Source organism: Erithacus rubecula (assembly GCF_903797595.1).
Source record: "Erithacus rubecula genome assembly, chromosome: 1".
NCBI lineage: Eukaryota > Metazoa > Chordata > Aves > Passeriformes > Muscicapidae > Erithacus > Erithacus rubecula.
Genome location: NC_136658.1, coordinates 28,753,206 through 28,767,532, shown reverse-complemented (window position 1 = coordinate 28,767,532; position 14,327 = coordinate 28,753,206). Strand labels below are relative to the sequence as shown.

At 43.7% G+C, this 14,327-nt stretch overlaps 1 protein-coding gene across 1 annotated transcript in view; it reads right to left on the bottom strand.

Annotated features, from left to right (window-relative positions):
• Positions 1–3,033, bottom strand: part of ACER3 (alkaline ceramidase 3) — a 48,554-nt gene extending 45,521 nt beyond the window's left edge. Inside the window, exon 1 of the mRNA XM_079310793.1 lies at positions 2,846–3,033. Coding sequence (XP_079166919.1) covers positions 2,846–2,948 — 103 coding nt within the window. The 5' untranslated portion in view covers positions 2,949–3,033. The remainder of the gene's footprint in view (positions 1–2,845) is intronic.
• Positions 3,034–14,327: the final 11,294 nt, after the last annotated feature.

Sequence of the window (14,327 nt, the reverse complement as noted above, 5' to 3'; positions counted from 1 at the left end):
AACCTACATTTGCATTTTCTCTATTTGCTTATGTGGGAGGATGGTGGGTTTATCCTTTACTATTTTTCTTAATCAAGTGTCTAAAAGTTTGGATAATTCAGCTTTCAAGCACTGGGACCTGGAAAGATTTAGTTTTAAAGAATGAAGAAAAACCAACAACACGTCTACTTGCCCTCCAGCACACAGGAGTCAATCAGTGAGAAACCCTGGAAAAGGAATTACTACACCATGCAATAGGTTTGATTGGTGGGGGATGTAAGACTCATTTCAAGGCTTAACAGAGTTAAGCTCGCAAAACAATTATTTTCAGCTGGTTTTCCATGTCGATTGGTTTAATATTCTACAGACGGATGTAGAGCAGTTAGTCATCCACCTCCACAGGGGAGAAAAACTGACTAGGTGCAGACTCAGAAAGGCAAGAAAAAACATTTTTCATTATTGCAAAAAGAACCAAAACAAACAACTTTTGAATACATGTCATTGTGTTAGGGATACATCAAGGAAATGCAAGTCTGAAGCGCTACACCACCACCTTTCCTCACTTGCACATTGCTCACTACACACAACTGATAAGCTGCCATCATTTACACTAGTTCTTTAAGGAGTGAATGGCAAGGAACTGCATGTGGGCTTTTGGAACAAAATGTAGCAATTTTGTACTAAAAGCAGCGTGCTAAATTGCTAAATGGCATAAAAATGTAATTTTCACAACAAGCTTTCTGTTTTGTTCTTCAGCCTGCAACCCATTTGGTTTGGACCTGCCAGTATTCTTCAATCTTTGGGCCTCTGAAGTTTCTTATAAATTAACAACAAACATTTATTGCAAAAATTTTTACATGCAATCAGCTTTACCTGAGCGGTACAAAGTCAGAAACTGATTTTCACTCTTTTGTAAGGTAAAACTACAAATAGTATCTCTACAACACTTATTGCCTCAGACCCTGAAAGCATTGTTACAGAACTGCTGCTGAAGAAAATCTAACCTGTCTTGGCATCTGGACTGAAATCAGCTGCTGTTAAGATAACCCTACACCACAGCAGGCTTACTTACTGTTTTGCATTTTTAACTTAGACCATTTAAATGCTTTATCTTACAGCACAGCCCTTATACACAGCTTTTTTCAGTGCAACTTGACAGGCAACAAACCACAGTCTCAAATACCAAAACCATAAGGAGGAACCAGACCTTGTATAGCAACTCCCTTTTTCTTCAGAACTCAAGTCTTTTTGTCTCTCATTACTCTCAACCTCATCTCCCTTCTCCTGAATATGCCAAAAGTAGACAAAAAGTATCAGTTAACAAGGCCAACAGTGCAGGGGTTATTTAAGAAATTTACATGCTAGTCAAATTTATTTTTACATTAGTGAAGAAACAGAACTTCCTCTTCCCTATGAGAATTATCTCACAAATTATGCTTGACAACCAGGAAAACACAAAAAAATACATACTCTGCAAAAGTCTCATTCTATTTAAACTTCTAAGTTTGTCCCTTTTTAAGAGTATTTGTTTCCTTTTCAACCAGCCTGCCTCTTCTCAGCCATAAATCTACACACCAACTTCCTTTTCCCTCTGAGCTTCTAAGCTGCTTATGCTGCTGTTGTTCATTTCAGACCCTGTTCTCCTGCACCCTGAAGCCTCTTTCACAATTATTCCTTTTGGATCCTCACCCATGTCACTGTCTGCAACCAGGAGTCACAGCTTGGCATGGATACCAAGAGCCCTCCATCTTCTGCATGCCAGGCTCTTCCAAAGCACTGCTGAAGCATCCCAGCTATGTGAAAGGTCTCTGCAGATTGCCCACTTCAAGCACTTCAGGGCAGGTGAGCCTGGTCACTGTAGCACCCAGGCCCTAACACTTCAAAGGCAGCCACCTACCTCATTGGTGTGAAAGTTTTTTGTAGTACAGGGCGTCTGCCAGGCAGCAGCACATAATTATAACCACTACACCCTTTAAAGTCACTGCCCAGGATACAAAAATATTTAGTTTTTCAACAAACCTCAGTGACATAGGGGTTCATCCCTTATCACCTGCGGGACACTCCTTTCTCAAGCACCTGATATATGACCCTATAGTTAAACCCCCCCTTCTTTCTCTCCCTAAAACATGTTAAATCCTGACTGTTTCTGAATAACAGAGTTTTGAGATCAAGCCAATGGCCTGCTCTCTTGCCAGTGCTCTGAGCTATCCTAAAAGACAACCAGGTGAAACAGAGCGACCCTTCGAGCCCCGCTCAACTCCCAGCACCTGCAGCAGAGCCGGCTGACGGATGAATGTCATCACAAGGCACCAAAGAGCAGCTGGGAGAAGGAAGGTGTCTTCCTATGCAAGATAGGTCTTCATGCAGGGAAGACAGCTCTTCTCTCCCTGAGCACTTTCACCTGGTCTGACCGCGCAGGCTGGGCAGATGGTTCCCCTCAAGGGGAGCAGGGCAGCAGACCCGTTTCACGGGCACCCCAAGCACGACTCCGAGAGCCCCTCTCTTCACCCATGCCTGCGGTGCCACACGGCCACCGCCACGACAGCCCCCAGGACCCACCTCAGGGCCACCCCAACCCGCCACCCCCACGGACACAGGCCCAAGGGACACGCTGGGGAGAGAGGGGCTACACCAGCCCGCGCTTCCCACACGGATTTGTGGGGAAGGCGGTGGAAAACACCCGTTTCCACCCACCAGGGTTGGCTGAGGGGCAGCCGTCACCCGGAGGAAAGAGGGGACAAGGAGAAGGAGGGATTCCCCCGCCGCGGGGAGCGAGCACCAAGGGCTGCGGGGAGGGAGAGGGAGGCGGCGGTGGGACGCGGCCCCCGGGGCCAGGGCAGGCACCGGGGCCGGAGCGGCCACTCACAGAACTCGGCGATGTAGTAGGAGACGGCGTAGTTCTCCTCGCACCACTCCAGGGTGGAGGTCGGCGTTCCCCAGTACCCCTCCCGGTCGGCGGCCGGAGCCATCGCGGCGCCCGCTCCGGGCTAGAGCGGAGCCAGGGCAGGGGGAAGCGCAGGGAGAAGGGCGCCGGGCCCGGAGCGCGGCGGCGGCAGAGCGGGCGGGGCGGCGCTGGGCCCGCCCGCGGGGCGGAGCGCGGTCGCCATGGGGACGGGCTGCGGCCTGCCGGACGGAGCGAGCGGGGCTGGGGAAACTGCGTGGGGGGAAACGTGGATGGAGGGAGAGTCTGTGGGGAGAGTCTGTGGGGAAGCACCGGCGCGGGCACGCTTGGCTCTCAGGGACCCGCGCGGTGCCCCTGGGAGGGTGAGGCGGGAGTGCAACATCACCCGCTCTCCTCACCCGCTTTTCAAGCCGGACCGGGGACAGTGAGGAGCTTTCTTCACTCCGCTTTCCACTCCGGTTTTCCTTACAGATTTCATGTAGGGTTTGTAAGGCGAGTGAGGCAGCGTGCTGCCTACATGTTGTTGAAACAGCTTCACAGCATCATAGAACGGTTTGTATTGGAAGGGACCTTAAAGATCATCCAGTTCCAGCCCCCTGCCATGGGCAGGGACACTTTCCACTATCCCAGGTTGCTCAGAGCCGCATCCAGCCTGTCCTTGAGCACTGCCAGGGATGGGGCAGCCACAGCTGCTCTGGGCAGCCTGTGCCAGGGTCTCACCCCCCTCGCATTGGAGAATTTCTTCCTGAAGGCAATGAAGAGGCAAGTGTTCCTCATACTCGTGGGCTGGGAGAAGGAAGGAGGTTTTTTATAGCACTGCCTACTAAAGGGGGGTTTTCCTCTCCTCTGATGCCTTATTTAGTTCCCTCAGTGCTTACTACGCGTACTATACTTACACCCATAATATGCAAAGTGCTGCTCAAGCAGAGTTGGTATCCAGAGGCAAGTACAATCTAAAAATGGAAAGACTTGAGACACAAGGGAAAAAAAATAAAGTGTACCAGTAAAGGCCTAATAATACTGTGTGTGTTTTGTGTTTCAGAAGGTGATCCAAAGACTTGAGGAGAAGCTTGAGGGCTGTACATGGTGCTTACACCCTGCTGGCCAGCAGAATTTATTATACCTGCCTATAAATACACAGACTTCTTTTTCCACATCTTATTTCTTCTCACCTTTCCTTCTGTAAGCTAAGAAATACCAATCTAAACACAGATCTTTCATACTGTAAATACTGCTGTTTCAGAATGTATACATCTATTTTGAAGACTATCTTGCCTTCTGAAGTTCTGTTAGTATAATTGCTTCCAGCATCAGGTAAAGATGTATTTAACATATATCACTACTTTTCATCGTGCTATAAAGCACTAAAATAAAATTTATTTTGGTGATGACAGTGACCATAGACCTAAACTGTCAAAACATCATCAAAATCCCTGTGGATTTTTGTATGCAGACCAGTCTCCCTATATTTTTCAGACCTAGATTACTTCCACAGATTTAGATTTTCAAGACTGGGATCTGGAAGAATACCAGACTGATCAAGATACATAAAACTAGCTGTAAACAATGAGGAGGATTCTTGCCTGCTTGATGCAGTTTAGCTTTTCAGACTTTTGAAGGTTCAGTTTATATAATGAGGAAGTTTGTAAGACTGATCTTTGCTCTCATGATAAACCATTTTAAGATTAGAAGTTCTTGACAGAAAAATAATTTAAAATTTGAAATTGCAGTTGTTGAAAAACTAAGGAGAGAATAATGAAATATTAAAAATATTAACTAATGGTTAAATATTTACACACCAGGAGCAAAAATGGCAAAAACTTGGAAAAATGTAGGCAATTTTTATAATATTTAATTACAGTTGGCTTTAAATAAATAATTAAAGATACTGGTGTTTGTTTCTTTTCTCATCATGTACATGCTAGCCATGAGAAGATTTGCCACCATACTAGAAAAAGTACAGACATGAAATTAGCTTTAAAAATAAGTTAATGAAGGTTTTTATGTGGTAGATATCAATAATGTAGGTTATTATCCATTCTGATTTCTGCAGAAATACAAGAAAAATTCATAGATAGGCCTTAATTTCAATCATTAGGGAATTTTTATTTATTTGTCATGCTTGTAGAGTATTTTCCATCACAATATGTATTTACTTCTGACTTGTTCTGTGGCTTGTTCCTTGCTTTTGAACTCTGACACAGCTTCCCATCACTGCACTCACATTGATGGTACTGAAGAGGCAGCCCCAAACTGTTACAATAGATAATTTTTTTCCCCCCCGAAAATATTTTGTAGAGGTAAACTTGACTTCCACTAAACCAATTTTGACTCCTTCAGCTGTTACAAGAATACATATTAAAATTAGTACTTTTCCTGTGTAACCTTGAGCTATGCCTTGCTCTGTCCATTACTGCATGCTGGATATAATGTGACAGCCTGAAGTTCTTTGCATCTGAATGTGGTCTATCTGATTAAAGGATCACACCTACCTCTGTCCAGGCATTGTGTTTTCTTTGTCTGATCTGTACAACCTATGGAGGGAATGTCTTGTTTCTGAAATAGCAAAACCCAAACATAGCTACTGAAATGCTTATTTTCACTATTACTAAAAATGTGCTTGTCATGCCAATGGAGTAGTTTCCTGGGGCCTCAGGTTGCCTGTAGCAAGGGATTCTCTTTCCATACAGTTTAATGTTGCCCTGGAACCTTGTGGCTTAACTGATGAGTGGGTAATTGAATCATGTCAGTTTACACCACTAGAGGGATATGTCCTGTCACTTCAGTGTGCATCCAGTAATATTTTGCTTGGCAATGGGAAAGTTCTGCTGTGCAAAAATGGCACATGTTCAGCTCCTTGTGATCAGGTAAATTCAGGGAATGACACCTGAGGAACACTTTTATCTCAGTTTGCCTTGTGCAAATGCTTCATCATGGCTTGTGCTGCTGCTTGTTTTATTTCTGCATAAAATGAGACCTAATCAGCAGATTGTTCAGTATTTGTTATGGGGACATATGTTGGGGAAGATTGTACTTATTCCCTCTCATCAGTGTATGTATGCAAAGAGGAAGATAAAATTGATATAAAATCTTGAAGATGTTTTCACTGCTTAGTTCCCATAATGTTAAAATAAAGATATCAATCACAGAAATAAAACTGAATTTTGTCCTACATATTGCCTGTTGAGATTCTACGGGTAATTACCCCAGAATGGTTTGGGTTGGAAAGGATCTTAGGGATCCTCTAGTTACAACCCCTCAGCCCCACTGTAGGCAGGGACACCTTTTAAAAGACCAAGTTGTTCAAAGCCTTGAACAATTCCAGGGATGGACATCCACAGTTTAACTTTGCCTCACCACCCTCACATGAAAGAATTTCCTCCTAGTATCTAATTTGAGTCTGCCTTCTGCCTGTTCAAAACCATTTCCTCTTGCCCTAAGACTCCAAGCCCTTGCCAAAAGTTCCTCTCCAGCTCTCTAGGAGCCCCTTTAGGTACTGGGAGAAGCAATAAAGTCTCCCTGGGGCCTTCTCCAGATGAACAATCCTAACTCATTCAGCCTGTGTCCACAGAAGAGGTGCCCCAGCCCTCTATGCATCTCATTAATTTGTCCCTCTTCTAAGGCCTTTTTTTGTTGGGTTGCAGCATTTACACCATCTTAGGTGTGGAATCCTGAGTCGTGACTCTCAGCTCTAAAGTCTTACTTTCCATGAAAAGGATGGTTTCTAAATACTGCAGCTCCACATGTCATTATTGGCAGCATTCTGAATTGCCTAGTCTATACTGGTTACAGGAAAAGGGCATCAACACCTCTAGATTCTGCAAGCCCAATCCTGTGTAACATGCAATTTATCCCATTGATTTATATGCACATAGCATGAGTAAGATTACTAAGTAAGGATTATTAGAGATTGAATCAAACTCTTTGTAATGTGCCCTGAAGTTTGAGGGCTCTTTGTGAGCACTGGTGCCAAGGTGATGATAATTATGCCTGGAGTAATACCATGATAAGTTATTGGCATCTGAATGAGTGAAAAAGAGAAGTTGTTTTCTGACATGAAGAAGGATTTGATCCAAGAAACTTTAGTGGGCTTTAACCGATCTGATTGACTGCTCATTGCTAGGTAAAGCAGAAATGCATGTGTTGGAGTTAAATGGAGTCAGGCATTTGTAAATTATCAGCAAGGGGACTCATATCCTAGAGCCATATAAATATTCATAATTTCCCCAGTGTAATATGGCTATTCTTAGTCATATTCTCAAGGCTATTGTTGCATGTTGGCAACTGATTGCAGTGGTGAATGACAGCATCACAGATTGCAGCTCTGTGGATGCTGTGAGCACCCAGCACTGATGGGCTCAGATATGAATACAACCACCTGACTACAAAGGATTATAAAGGATTGGGGTGGAAAGAGGGGCTCCTGAGTGCAGATACTCACGTAAGGACATGTGACTTGGCAGGGACAGAACATTTCCTCATGCAGAAGATGGTTCAGTCCTGATCCTCAAAGCAGATTTTAGGGAGGTATTTTCTCCTCTCCACCCTTTTTCAGCAAAAACCTGTCTGCTCATGCTTATCAAGATGTATCCCAAACCCTTTAAAATCAAAAGCTGGGGCAGGTGAGACTATCTCCAGTAGCCACCATTTTACCAAAATGAGGATATTTGCTTTCTTGTAGCAGTGAATTAAGCTGACTCTTTTCTGCACCTGGTAGTGACTGCTCTGCAAGCACACAGCCTGCGTAGGTGTCTCCAAGCACCTGCAGCTTTCAACCCATTGTACTAGTATGAAGTAAAATTCATGGCACTTTGCACAAATTTTCAGGGTTGAAGTTGGTAAGGGAGGAGATAAACCTGCTGCTCATCTGTTCCCAAGGGAGAAGCAGTTAACATAGGGAGAATTGTGCAAGGAGAACTCTTCTTCACTTATCAGAGCTTAATTCACCCTTATATGTGAATCAGAGCCCTTACCAGCTGCAAAACATCTATGGTAAATATACACTGGTTTAAGCTGAAACATCAAATGAAAATCTGTCAAGGGAACGAGACTTTTCAAAAGCACAAATGGCATGTGCCTCAATCTCATTGAATTCTCAAAGGAGTCTGGGAATTCGTTTGCCTTTGTGTTTTAGAATTCTGGTGCTGTAAAATAGCAAAAGCAAATGCCATAACAGTTCATTGTTTACACTTGTAAACAGCTTTCTCTTTTGGAAAAAAACCATTGCAAGCTGTCTTTTTCTGCCTGCTAATTTACATACACAGACCTCAAAATGAAGAGACTCACACAAAGTTTGTAACAATATTTAAGTGTGTTAATTTCAGTTTGAATCCTGCTTTACAAGCTCAGTTCACTTTCTTAAATGCTAGCCTCTCGTGTCATTGGGGATTCTTTCAGAGGAACAGCTGAAAGCCAGGCAGGATGCCCTGGGATCACTGGAACTTTTCTACATCCACTGTTTTATCTCATATAGTGCTCAGATGCTTTGCCCCCAAGGCCACTTAATGTCTGTGATTTTATGAACTGAATTAAGCTTAGATGTCTGACTTTTCTGGCTGGATGAGGTTAGGTAAGGTCATGAATCCAGGTCCTTACTCTCTTCTGAAAAGGAACTCTGCTTTTAGGTCTGCTTTTGGTTTTAGGTCAGTGAAGCTCCTGTTAGATTTTCTGTATTCACACCTAATTGGGTCTTGGACTTACTTTGACCTCAGCTGGCTGGAATTGAGGCATTTATGGAAAGCAATCTCACTTAGAATCATAGAATCATGGAAATCATTAAGGTTGAAAAAAACCTCTAAGATTGCTGAGTTCACCTGTTAATCTACCACCACCATGCTCAGCACTAAACCATGTCACCCAGTGCCACAGGTTTTTTTAACCCTTCCAGAGATGGTGATTCCACCACTTCCCTGGGCAGCCTGTTGCTTCTGTATATTATACCATTCATTGCAGCCACCTGTCCTTAGGACAAATTATAAATTCCCTGTTTGAAATCTGGGAGGAGAGATACCCTGGAGGATGAGAGCCATGACACATGGGCTCTCTACAGTGCTTGAACAGGCAGCACAGAGTGCATTTGGATGCACTTTTTGGATGGTGAGAACAGGAGCAGCACTCCTCTCTTTTTGTTCATATCCTAGCTCCCTTCCCATGAATAGAGACAAGGAGTGTGGAGGAGAACACATCACTAGTTCTCTCTTGCAATCAGCTCTTTTTGGGGAAGAGAAGGGAGGGCGCTGGCAGCTTGCAATTAAGCTAAGAATCTACACATAGTATCATGATACTGCTGTGGCACAGAGGTGAGAGAGCTGTTTTCCAACAACATGTTTTCAACCCTGCAGGAAATATTTTGGAATATTCATGATTTATGTGACTTGACAGTGTTCAAAGCCATTGGGTGGATTAGGCAGGAATTTCCTGGTGATAGCAGCTACCTTGTGCAGGCAGGTGGCCATCAGTGGCAAGCTTTGGGGTGTCAACATCAGTTTGCTAATCTGTTCTGCCAAGGCTCTTCAAGCTGAGGCATTCTTCCATCTACATTTATACTGCTAAAGTTTTGGGTATCACTGAGTTCAAGTGTGAGCTCCTGGTGTGTATCTGTCCTTCCCAGTCGTACCAATTTGAGTGTATGATCACAAACTCATAGAGTTATAGAATGGGTATGATTGGAGGGACCTTAAAGATATCTCTTTCCAACAGCCCTGCTATGGGAGACGGACACCTTACACTAGACCAGGTTTCTCAAAGCCCCCTCCATACTGGCCTTGAACTCTTCCAGGGATGGGGCATCCACAGCTTCCCTGGGCAACCTGTCACAGTGCCTCACATTAGAGAATTTCTTTTTACTATCCATTTAAGCCTATCCTCTTCCAGTTTAAAACAATATCTCCCTTTGTCATATCACTGCATGCCCCTGTAAAAAGTCCCTGCCCAGCTCTCGTGGTCAATTGGAGATTGGTCAAGGACAGCTCAGTGACTGCCTACTGCAGGAATGGAAGTCCCAATGGTATAAGGATAACTTAAGGCAAATTTTGAAGGAAAAATATTGTCAAGAAGCAAGAAACTGGCTGGAGGACAGGGTAATCTGGTCTGTGAGGGAGAAGGGATGAAACTTTTTTGTATCCTAAAACAGCCATAGGAATGGATTTGGAATAATTAACTGTTGCCAGTGTTTTCCCTTTTCTTAGAACACTCAGTTGAAGGAAGAAAGCATGCATAAACCATTCATCACCTGTATTTTGTGTCATGAATCAGCTGGTGTCTGAACATGGAATATGACTTATCATACTCTATAAACCCTGTCCATCAAATTGTGCACTGCTTGTCACTTGGTCTCATGGACAGCAAAAGCAATTTCCTTATATTGCTACTCTCAAAAAAATCTCTGGAACAAAAGGAGAAAACCACTAGGAACAAGCAAAGTCTCAGTGGTAAGCAGATGTGCATATATTAAAATGTCAAACATCTTTAAAAAAAAATAAATTTTTGAAATATCTTCAGTTGTACTGCACCAATGGTGGGGAAGGCAGCTGCTATTCTTTTCCTTGATCTCTAGGAAAATGGCATAATTACCTCAAGCATATGAAAATTCTTCTATTTAGTCTGGAAATGAAGCACATTCTGCTCATGTAATGTTTTATTTTTTTCATTGACTGCAGGAAGGAGGAGGAAAGGAAAGATCAAGTCATTATTTACTTGACAAAATTATTTGTTACTTTTCTGGGTATCAGTTAATTACCAGTGAGCTAATCAAGTTACACCTCAACCAAACTCTTTTCTTTAACAAGTGGTTAATGGAAGAGGCTGCTCAGACTATTCAAATTTACTTTATTAGCATAGCTTGGATATATCAGACCTATGAACTAAAGGGGGATAAAAGGAAACACAAAGAAGTACAATAATATGTTTCCACTTCCCACTTTCTTGACAATAATTTTGTTGAAGAAATTTTTCCTGACATCCAATATAAACTGGGGAAGAAGACCAGCCTGACTGAACAGGAAGCTTTCACTGGAACTCTGGGGGAAAAAAGAGAGTACATGAACTTTGGAAGAAGGGGCAGACTACTCAGGAAGAGTACAAGAATGCCATTAGGTCATGTAGAAAGAAAATTAGAAAAGCAAAAGCTCAGCTAGAATTCAATCTGGCCACTGCTGTGAAAGGTAATAAAAAGTGTTTTTATAAACATATTGACAACAAAAGGAGGGCCAAGGAAAATGACCATTCTTTATTTAATGCAGGGAGTGACATTGTCACCAAGAATGAGGATAAGAATGAGGTACCTAATACCTTCTTCACCTCAGTCTTTAACAGTAAGCCAAATTAGCTTTAGTATAGCTTTCCCCCTGACTTGCTAGATAGGGACAGGAGAAGAGTCCCTCAGTAATGCAGGAGAAAGGGTTGGGGAGAATCCTGTTTAATACCTTTATTGATATTCTGGGTGAGAGGAACAAGGACATTCTCAGTAAGTTCACAGATGACACCAAGCTGAGTGGGAGTGTGGATCTGCTGGAGGGCAGGAGGCTCTGCAGAGGGATCTGGACAGGCTGATCCATGGGTCCAGACCAAGTGCTGGGTCCTGCCCTTGGATCACAAGTCCCGGCAGTGCTACAGGATGGGGGCAGAGTGGCTGAAAAACTGCCCAGTTGAAAGGACTTGCAGGCTCTGTTTGACAATCAGCTGGCCAAACATGAGCCAGCATGTGCCCAGGTGGCCAAAAAGACCAGTGGCATCTTGGGCTGCATCAGAAATAGTGTGGCCAGCAGGACCAGGGCAGGGATTGTCCCCATGAACTTGTGCACACCTCAGATCCTGTGTTCAGTCCTCAATCCCTCAGGACAAGACATTGAGATGCTGGAATGTGTCCAGAGAAGGAACAATGAACCTTTGGTCTACAGACTGAGTCTGTGAGGAGAGGCTGAGGGAGCTGGGAGTGTCCAGTCTGGAGAGGAGGAGGTTCAGGGAAGACCTTATGTCTCTATAACTGCCTGAAAGAGGTTGTGGCCAGGTGGAGATCAGCACCTTCTCCCAGGCAACAAGAGGGCATAGCCTTAAGATGTGCCAGGGGAGATTCATTTTGGACATCAGGAAGAATTTCTTCACTGTTGGGGTTGTCAAGCATTGGAATGGGCTGCCCAGGGTATGTGGTTGAGTCACCATCCCTGAAGTATTCAGGAAAACACAGGATGTGGCACATAATGCTATGGTTTAGTGGGTATGGTGATGTTTAGTTAAAGGTTGGACTCGATGACCTTGGAGGTCTTTTCCAAACTAAATGATTTTTTGATTCTATGACACACCAAAATTCATGGGTGTGTCACATCAAAACTTCAGGTGAGAGTGGGTCCATCATGACACACTTTTCTGAAAAATTTAATCCAGGAATGTAACACAATTATTTAATTGTGATGTGAATTACCTGATTATAGCATATGAAGTTATATCATGGGCAGAATCATATACTGAATTCTGCCTGTGTTAAAGCATTATGGCAGCAATGGCAAGTGAATATGATATAATACTGAATTCCTGCCTCAGGCAATTTCTCCTTGCACTGACTGCTGAGCATGGCAGCTGTGGACAGTCTGAATCACTCAGTGGTTGAGTTCAAATGCCACAGTAGGTGTGACCTAAAAGTTAAGCAATGCTTATATATGGTTTAAACTTGACCCAATATGCTAAACACAAGTTGTAGAGCACCCTCCATGAACACTGTGTGATTTCTATGATCTATATTAATACAGCTTTGTAGGTTTCTGATAGAACCTTGAGTGTGACTGTCTCAGAGAAATGGATACAGTGACTTCTTTGCAGGCTAGATTTCGAAAACCTAGTCTGGGCTCATCACATGTGAAATAAGAAAAGCACCCACAGAATAAGCCCTGCTGGTCCTAGGACTGGTTTTTCGCTGGGACCATTGCTGAACAAGGGTGGGGACTGAATTGTCTGCATCAGTTTTGCTACCCAAACCAGGTGTCCTGTTCATGAAGAGGTGCAACTGTCATAGGTTAGAGTAGTACTAATGCATGAATGAAAGGGGAATAAAATTCAGTGAGACTCCAGCACAGATTTGCTGGTCTCTCATGCCAGTCTTCCCAAAGAAAGCTGCAGTGCACTCAGAGGTCACCGTTGTGCATCAGCCCATTTGGTCAAAGGCTAAGCACTGCTTCTGCATGAATTTAATTGCTTTTTTAAATACTGTCAAATCAAAGATGCTCTCTACTATCCAGAGCTCCTTATGTACCAGAGCCAACCAGAAACAGCTGAACACCTTCCTCCTTGTACTCCTTACTCCTGTGCTTAAAAGGAGCATTTCTATCCACTGCTTCCATTGTCAGGGACTGTGCTATTCACATGACCGTCTCCAGTTTTGAAGCCAATGCTCTCTGAAGGCTTTGGAGGCCAGACTGCTAATCCCCTGACAAGCAAGTGTATTTCTTGACAGTGTGATTGGTGCTGGCCCATGGCCCTTAATGGCTTGGCCCTCTGACAGCTGGCAGTGATTTTCTGATGGCTGGAGCCCCATCACATGCCCCCTGACAGCAGCAGAATAATATTCTCATGCCTGCGATAATGGCAAATGTGTTTGGAAAGCTCATGAATAAAATTCCCTTCTCTGTCTCTTTTTATAACTCTGATGTGTTTTTCTCTTGCCCAGTTTCTCCTTGTATTTTTTAACCCTCACTCCACTCTTATTTCTCCCACTCTATTATTATTCCTCATGTAACTGGAGTGGCCAGGACAGACACTTCTAATTTCTTCACTTCCCAAGACTCAATGCTCATTCTTTTGGTCCTTGAGCAATATTACCCAGATATGGTTGGCAGGAGGCTGTCCTGTGTGAAACTGCCTTGCAGAGCCCCCTTCCTTTACTCCTACCAGCTTCTAACAATGCTGGTTCCATCTTCCATCACCCTTGCTTGTCAGCTTTGCTATTTATTTTCAAAACATGCCTTTGACTCTGATGTGTTTTCTCAGGAAAGTTTGGGCTTCATTCCACAAGCCTGACATACCTCCTGATTTGAAAGTGCAGAGAAGAACCTTGGGTACAGGGAGGCAGGGAAAGAGAGAGGGAGGGAGGAAGGAGATTGCTGCCAGCAGGCATGAAACCTCCTGTTTCAGCAATCTAGGATGCAAGATTTATTCTCTAGAGGTTCTGAGAAGATAAGAAAATAGATTATCTTGCAGTTTGCAATGGTCCCTTCAAAAAGATAATGTGCTCCTAAATCATAGAATGGCAGAATGGTTTGAGCTGGAATTGACCTTAAAGATCATCTTATTCCAGCCCCTCAGCCATGGACAGGAGCACTTTCCATTAGACCAGGATGCTCATATGAACAAACCTACTTCCTTTTCAAAGGTGGGACAGCACTGCACAAACCAAAAAAGTACCATTGTGCATCATACCCAACCTGTCCCCCCTCTATGTAATACCTGTCTTATGATT